General features: G+C 54.6%; 1 protein-coding gene across 1 annotated transcript; it reads left to right on the forward strand.

The window, feature by feature from the left end:
- The first annotated feature begins 7,456 nt into the window (after window positions 1–7,456).
- Window positions 7,457–8,113, forward strand: ASCL1 (achaete-scute family bHLH transcription factor 1). Its single transcript, XM_059473168.1, has one exon. The coding sequence runs from the start codon at window positions 7,457–7,459 to the stop codon at window positions 8,111–8,113; it is 657 nt and encodes a 218-aa protein (XP_059329151.1).
- Window positions 8,114–8,650: the final 537 nt, after the last annotated feature.

Here is an 8,650-nt window from a genome sequence, read left to right on the forward strand (position 1 = left end):
CCTGTGGTATGGGCTGGCAGGTCAAGATGTGATGCACACTAAACACACTGGATCCTGCTCACATGGCAGGAGGATGGGGCAAGGAAAGGCAGAGCAGTGGGGGAAAGTATCCCTAATAATTGCCAGCAGTAAAAAAAACTACTGGGTTTTAGCTACTCAGCCAGTAAATTCATTATGGTAGCCAGTACTTTGTGGCCTGTGCTTGTGCAGCACAAGGGAAAAAATAACAGTGAGATGAAGATGGTGACAACTCTGAGGATAGCCCCTGTGCAGGACAAGACAGACTCCAGAAACTAGTCTTGTTTAGCTTCCCCACAAGCCATGCCTTGCCACCTGGTGTATTTTTCAGTGAGATAAACTATTCTTTCCTCTGTTTGTGCCTTCCTCTTTCTTTCCTAACTCCTTCTCTTTTCACTAATCTTTAATCTCTCTTTTACTTCTTCATGGCTTTTACAAGGTTTTGGTCTCCATTCCTTCCCTTTCTCCATGCCTTTCCTTACATGTGTCCACTCTACCCAATGGTAATGGCAAGACAAAGTGAAATATCAAATACCTAAAATACTGCTCATGCCAAATCCTTGTAATCATCTATTTTGCCTCCTAGCCCCTGTTTTTTTGTATTTATTTTGCAAGATTATCTCTCACCCTTGTTGTTACACAATCATAATAATATCACCAGTGTATTACCACCAGTTCACTGTTCAGTCACTCTGCACTGTCAGAGGTTGCCTGGTAGCAGAAGGCACTGGGTGAAGGAAACAAAGTTCCATCTTGCTAGGAGGAATTCCCAGTGTCTGGTGTTTTGGAGCAAAGTGGTGTGTGGGGGTGTGTGAGCATGTGTATGCCCAGTGACATTCCCCTTAGGAATATGCAGTTGCATCAGCCTCAGTTACCTTGGGCCATTTCAGAGTCCAAACTGCTGGAGCTTCTCTGTCCTCTTTGAAGTACAACTTCAGTGTACCAAGCATGGGTTCATCCCCCTGCGGTGACACTGCCAGCCAGGTTTTCCCACTTGGGTTTCAAGCTTCCTCTTGTGCCTGATTCCCTGGCTGGTGTGAGCAGCTGGGCTTTAAGTCTGTTAGTCCTGCTCTGGGCTTTTGCTGCTGCACCAAGCATTCCCCTCTTCTTTCAACAGTATGCACTGATGTCCAACCTTGCCTTTGCCTAAAAACACGTGTTCTCACTCCAAAACACACTTCTTTGGGTGCACACACACACATGCACACACCACATGCAGTTCTTTCTGGCTGTGCTCTCAGCCACAGCTCACAGGGCTCTTTGCACCGAAGCTGGCAAGCTCCCCTGGCCGGCACGATGCGAGTTCAAGGGGCCACGGGCTTTGGCTGCTTTTCAGGCTGCTCTTTGCCACCCATTTGCACAGTGGCGGCTTCCCTAGAGCTCCGAGTCTTTGTGTCTGGGCAAGGATGTCCTTTCCTGTGCCAGGGCACTGGGCCTGTCCTTGGCCTGCAGCTCTCTGTTTCCCTGCTGGTTCAGGATGTCCCAGTGCATGTGCGGCTGCAGTAAGCAGTGGAAGGGGAATTTTCTAAGCTGGGGGTAAAAATTCCCAGATGAGGATTCCACGAGTATCTTAGGTAGTTTGTGTGTGAGTGTGCATGGGAGAGTGGCATCCCCCTTATCAACACCGTGTATGCATTTACCAGAGATCTTAGGGCACTGTAGCTCTCCTTTACACCCCATACAGACAGCATTTCCCCGCACGTCCCTCTGCATCGTGCTGGCAAAGCCACCCAGCATTGCAGACCCGGGCTCCCCGAGACCTCAAGGCTGCGCCCCCTCCCTCTCCACCCTCGTTTTCCCGGTTCCTTCCCTCCGGGGCGCGGGTGGCCGGGAGGTGGCACTGTGTCCTCACGGCAGAGGGGACCCGGGACCCCGGCTGTCCCCGCAGCCTGCCCTCCTCGGGAATAGCGGGGGATCCGCTTCGCAGCCTGCGCAGGCATCACCACCCAAACCCTCTCCTACCCCTCCTGCAGGGGACCACCGCTTCGGAGGAGCCGGCAACAACCCACCCACTCCCCACGCAAAATATTCAGCTGTCCAAGAAGTGGCGCTGGGGGTGTGCGGGAGGGCAGCGCGGTGTGATTTATCCCCCGGGGCTCCGACAGGCGCACAGCTCGTGGCCGCACAATGGGGCCACCCGGCAGAGCCGGCAGCCAAGGGCTCCGCTCCGCGGGCGCGGAGGGCAGGGGGGCAGCGGGCGGGACCCGCGGGAGCTCCGGGGCGGCGAGCGGGACGGGGCCGCGGGGGGAAAGATGCTTCGGCGGCTGCTTTGGGGTTTTGTTTGTTTGCTTGCCGCTTTTTTTCCCTGTGGTTTTTTTTTTTTTATGTTTTGTTGGGGGTTTTGGAGTTTTTTTCCTGTGTGTTGGGGTTTTTTTGGGTTTTTTTCTTTTTTTTTTTTGCAGCCCTATATGCAAACTGTCACTTCAGGTTAGCACAAGACCTGATGTAGCTCATTAGCATGAGCTGTATCTAATATGCTTAAAACCTCTAATTATTTATTATGCCCTAATTGGCAGCCCAAGAAATGTCTGCAAAGTGATGAGTGCTCATCCCAAGACGCCTTTTGAGGAGGATTCAGCAGTGTCCCTGGTCAAACGTCATTTTTAATTCTTCATTGAGACACAGGCTTTATTCCTCTTGTAGAGATACAACACCAAGAAAACTCAAACTCGCTACCCCGATAACCCACCTTCGCCACCCTGGGCAGGATGGTCAACAATTAATAATAAGGTTTCATGGTTAAGTTCTCATTTCCATAAAGGGATGTTTAGGAAGAGGCATTAAACTTTATCAACTATGCAAAAGTGCAAACACGGTCCTTAAAAATTACTTACCCGAGGGACCATCTTGCCTTTTCAGGGAAAAATCTCTTTCCTGACTTCTGAAAGTAGCAAATGTTGAAAATTATATTCACATGGAAACTGTTTCAAAATAAGTTTAACTCTCTGTGGTTGACCCCCCCACACTCCACTCAAAGTGCTTTTTTTTTTTTTCCCCCTTCCAAGTCTGTATTATGTTTCTTCAGGCCGCACCAACTATTTATTTATCTTTATTCTTTCCCTCTTTCTTTTAATTCATTATTCTCTCTCCCTCTCTTTTTTTTCCCCCCTTCCTTGTGTGTGTGGCTTCTCGGTCTGATCTGTAGCTTGTTACCACCCACTGCACGCTCTCTCCTGCAGCCGAGGTGTTTCTATACAAACTTCAGCGTCCAGTTGTCATATTAATTATTACACTGAGTAATGACTGAAATAGTCAAAATAAGGGGAGACTCAAGAGAGCTTTTTCTTGCTGCTCAAAGATTCAGCAAAGAAGCCTTGCAACAAAGCACTAATTGGTCCCCAGAAATACTCTGACAAGGCATGGAAGATAGGTTTCATAAAGCCCAGCAATTGTGAAGGGGGAAAAGATCCTTGAATAGACCCCACGCTTCTTTTCTAAACTCTCTTGCTGAGCAAAAAATGGACTGCTTCTTGAATACTGGACTGATCTTGAATGCTATACCCAGCAGAGAAAAAAATGCACCATTTATTGTAAGTTTTTTTTCCAGCTATTCATGTGTTCTATGTGGAGAATAAGCTGGTTTTGTTTACCATGAAAGACCTTTTACTTTATTTTCACTCTTGGGGGGGAAGCTGGAAAGGAGAGGGGGAGGGCGAGGGGAGGGAGAGAAACACATGTGCCCAAATCCAGACGAGCTGCCTACTGTAACAAAATGGAGTGTAACAAATCCTACAGAAGTCCCGAATGTATCGATTCTTTGAAGATCTATATAGATTAACGACTTTCGTTCTGCTTTTCCAAGACAGCATTTAATCATAACGTAAATGGCCTTTAAAAAAGAAAAGAAGTGGCAAGAAAAAAAAAAAAAGCATACCAGAGCTGTTTTTTTTTAAAAAAAAAAAAAAAAAGGCAAGGACTTCAAAAGGCCTCATGAGTATGGCTACAATTTAGGCTCACAAAAAAGTCACTAGAAAATAGTGACAATCCAAGATTTAAAAATAAACAAATAAATAAATGAAGACTGAAATAAAAGTGCCAAATGAAAAGGGCAAGGGCTATTTATCATTATATTAGAATGAAGAATTTCAAGGCACAGGGGCAGGACTGTGCATAGGAGTGGGTGGAGGCAGGGGACTTTGGGACAATATTTATTATTTAGGAATCTGGTCCCTTACTCTGCACAGTGAGCACACAGAGGAGCTGGTGAGATTGGAATTACCCCAGACAGAAGGGGTGAGTTCCTTCCCCGGTGGCAGTGGGGGAAAGAGAAAAGGGAGGAAAAGGCTCTGCCCCCCTCATCCAGCCCCCACACAAACACACACCATGACCCAAATGGGTACAGGGCCACAGAGGCACAATTACATGAGTTACACTTGGTGACCTCTGGGACTCACAGTTTTTTGCCTTTTTAAGAGCCCTCTGAGACTGGAGAAGAAGGGACTCAGAAACTCCAGCCTTATTCTGCCACTTCCAAGAAAAAGGGCAGGAATGTCCCTATGTGGTGTTTCTAAACCAGTTCTGGAAGCAGGCTGATCCAGAAGAATTAGTCTGTTTAAATATATATATATAGTTTACAGGGCTGCAATTTGATGTATCTGTTAGCACTTCCCAAAGTCATGATGCAGAGCTGGTGATGCAACAACTGCTTCCAGTGCAGTCTGTTCTGATATCAGACAAGGGATATTGAACAAACCATCCAGGAGACCTGGAACTGAAGAAGGAGAGCTCCCCAAACAGGAAATACAAGCAAACCTTTTATCTTGCTAAGGTCTGGCTGTCCTGTCCAAAAGTGGATAAAATAAGTTAAAACATTTCCTATGTGATGAGACAGTAGCTAGAAGTCAGAAACTGGTCAGAGATCAGTGAAGAGGTCCCAAAATAAATATGACCACACAGAACTACTTCACATTTTTCATCACACGTGCTGAAAAGCTGACATGTTTAACATGACACAGCATTAAAGGCTGACATGTTAAAAAATTATACAATTACTAGCTAGCAGGTGCACATTGAGGTTCTTCTGTGCTATGTTTCTGGTTAGCATTTTTTTAACTCACACACAGCCAGGGTCAGAGATCCAGTGGCAGATGAGCAGAACTGATTTCTACAGCTCCAGACTGCTGCAATCGAGGTCAACAACAGTACAGGACTTACTTTTGCAGTCATTTCCACTGAAACCTCAACATGGACTGTGCAGGTCCACTCCTTCCATGCTTTGGAGCTGGTGTGAGTACCAGGGATTAAAGCTACCTAGCAGGGACTTCCTAAAACCATAATATCACCATGGCAAGGCTATCACACCATGGCTCTGCTCTTTTTGGTAGGTTAGAGAGCACACACATCTGAGTTTACAGAGTGGAAATTAGACAGAGTAGAAGGTAGAAAATGTGCTAAAGATTTCAGAAATATGTGAAAGGCAGGAGGGCAGGGGGAGAGTGCCAAGATCAGCATTCGCCGGTGCTGAACCTGGTCATGCCTCCCAGGCTGCCTACACCCCTGCAGCCCCATGGGTCGGTGTCACCCCCAAAGCACACCATCCTCAAACTCTAAGCACCTCAGTGCTGCTTTGCCTCATTTGCTCCTGAACCACAAGTGAGACTTCACCGGAGAGCAGTGATAATTTCCCCTGCACAGGCCAGGTCCATCCTGAGTGCACAGTTACAAGCCAATGCCATTGCCTGCTTGCAGAGCTGGTGCCCCATTTCCACTTTGCCGGGGGAGTCAGTGGCTTCCCTGAGCCCAGCAAGCAGACAGTGTGGCCTGGGAAATGGGATCTGGCAGGGAAAGGTGTGCTGGCTCCACACCCGCCAGCTCTGCCCAGCACACCTTACTTTATGAGGCAAACCTCCTCCCTCCCCGTGCCGGACCGCCCGAGCGGGACGTGCCCGGGAGAGGTTTGTTCTTTCTCTCCTGGCAGGCTGACCCCGCGGTGATCAGCATTCCAGAGGGGTAATTCGAGGTGACTTCTCCCGAGAAGCCTCTACCCTGCTCTGCTCCGAGCCGCCCTCCTCCTGTCACCCGGCCGGGCTCCCCCGCGGTTGTCGCTGGCTAATAGAGCCATCAGGCGGCCCCGGGGCGTGTGCGGTGCCGGGCACACGCGGCTCCGGCCGCTGCAAGCGGGGAGGGGGTCACGCCAGCCCCCGGCGGTGGGGCTCGAACACTCATGGCAGTGCTCGGTGAGCCAAGGGGGCAATACCAGCCTCCCGGTGCTCTCTAGGGACAAGGAGAAGCCGAGGTCCCGCACACGAAGTTTCCCTGAACGCTCCACGTCCCGCAGCGGCAAGGGCGTTTCTCCCGCGGGCGCGCACCGCTTTGGCTGCCCTCGCCACGGGACAGCTCCGTGCCTACACATCCCGCACCGCGGCTCTCCCCCCTCCAAATCCCGGCAGGTGCACAGGGGATGCTCCGCCGGGAGTCAGCGGCTGCCTGTCCCTCAGCGCGATCCGCACCCCTCGGCGGGCGGGCCGGGCTCCCCCTTTCCCTTCCCCTTCCCCTTTCCCTTTCCCCTCACGCTTTCCCGCCCCCGCCCCCCCCGCGGCGCCCACGCGCGCCGCCCCCGCCCCGCCCCCGGCCCGCGCGGCGCCCCGGCGCGGGTGTTTGCTCAGGGCCGGGAGCGCGGCACGCGCCGGGCGCACGCACTTGCGACAACAAACCCGCGAGCGGCGGGGGCGGCGCGCGGGGCGGGGGAGCGGCGCGCGGGGGGGAGGGGGGCGGGGCCGCCAGCGCGTGTGCGGCGGGGGGCGCGGGGGCTCCCGTGTGTCTGTGTGTGTGTCTGTGTGTCTGTGTGTGTGTGTGTGTGTGTCTGTCTGTCTGTCTGTCTGTGTGTGTGTGTGTCTGTCTGTCTGTGTGTGCGTGTGCGCGTCCCGCGCTGAAAAGGCGGCAGCGCTCCGCGCATCGCGGCCGGCAAAGCCGGGGAGCGTGGAAGGCGCAAGGTGCAGGGTGTGCGTGTGTGAGCGCGGGGGGCGGCGGGGGGAGGCTCGTCCCTGTGTGTGTGTGTGTGTGTGTGTGTGTGTAGGAGAAGAGGGGGGGGCGAGCCCCGTCCGCCCCTTATAAGAGACACAATCCTCAGCCACTTTTTTGCAAAGGGGGCTTTGCAAAGCAGCCTGCGCACACGCGAGCGCCACGAGCCTCCCCGCGGCCGCCGCACGGAGGGCGAGAGGGAGGGGGGCGGGCAGAGCCGCCCGCCGTCCCCGCCGCCCGCCCGGCTCCGCCGTCCGCTCCCGTCGCTCGCCGCTGTCCCTTTCCCCTGCCGTCTGTCGCCTAGCTTTTTTTTTTCTTCTTCTTCTTCTTTTTTTTTTTTTAATTTTTAATTGAACGTCTCAAGTTTTCCCTTTTTCTCTTTTTGATTTTTTTGATTTTTTTTTTTGTGGTGCTGGTGGGGGGACGGGGACCGGCCGTCCCTCGGGCGCCCCCGCCTCGCAGGACGCCCCCCTCGCCTATGGCCAGCGGCAGCCCCGCCAGGATGTCCAGCGCCGCCGGGCAGCCGCCCTTCCTGCAGCCCGCCTGCTTCTTCGCCGCGGCCGTGGCCGCCGCCGCCGCCGCCGCCCCGCCGGGGCCGCCCCCGGGGGCGCCGCCGCCGCAGCTGAGCCCGGCGGGCGGGCAGCCCTCGCCGGGCGGCAAGCCCTCGGCGCCGCGGGCGGCCAAGCGGCAGCGCTCGGCCTCGCCGGAGCTGATGCGCTGCAAGAGGAGGCTCAACTTCAGCGGCTTCGGGTACAGCCTGCCGCAGCAGCAGCCCGCCGCCGTGGCGCGGCGCAACGAGCGGGAGCGCAACCGGGTGAAGCTGGTGAACCTGGGCTTCGCCACGCTGCGGGAGCACGTCCCCAACGGCGCCGCCAACAAGAAGATGAGCAAGGTGGAGACGCTCCGCTCCGCCGTCGAGTACATCCGCGCCCTGCAGCAGCTGCTCGACGAGCATGACGCCGTCAGCGCCGCCTTCCAAGCGGGCGTCCTCTCGCCCACCATCTCGCCCAGCTACTCCCACGACATGAACTCCATGGCGGGCTCCCCCGTCTCCTCCTACTCCTCCGACGAGGGCTCCTACGACCCGCTCAGCCCCGAGGAGCAGGAGCTTCTGGACTTCACCAGCTGGTTCTGAGCGCCGGCCGCCCTCCCGGCAGGTGGGTAGGAGCCCGCGGAGGGCCGGGGGATCCCGGTGGGATCCCGGGGGGATATCGGGGGCATATCGGGCTGTCGGACGGGGGGCAGCAGCCGCCGGGGGAGGGGATACAGCCGGGGATGCCCCTCGGGCGGTCGCAGCGTGTCCCGCGGTACTTACGAGCGGCTCTGCGGCCCGACGCTGCGCTGGTCGCGGCGTGGCTCTGATCTCCTCTTTCTTTTATTGTTACAGGACAGTTGCAAAAGGGAAAAAAACCAACAAACCAACAAAAACCAAAAAAAAAAAAAAAAAAAAAAAAAAAGAGACCCGACACAAAACCAGATCACACACAGAGAGACAAAAATCCACGCAGAGAAAAGAACCTGTTGCGTTTCCCGTTCCCCTGCCGTCGGAGGGCGGTGCGGGCACGTCTCTCGGCGGGCGGGCACAGCGCTGCCCGGGGACCGGCCGGGCTCTGCAGTGCCCCGGAGTGCGGCCCGGCGGAGCGGCTGTCCGGCGGGGCGGCCCCGGGAAAGG

The sequence above is a fragment of the Ammospiza nelsoni genome, chromosome 5, assembly GCF_027579445.1.
Source record: "Ammospiza nelsoni isolate bAmmNel1 chromosome 5, bAmmNel1.pri, whole genome shotgun sequence".
Lineage (NCBI taxonomy): Eukaryota > Metazoa > Chordata > Aves > Passeriformes > Passerellidae > Ammospiza > Ammospiza nelsoni.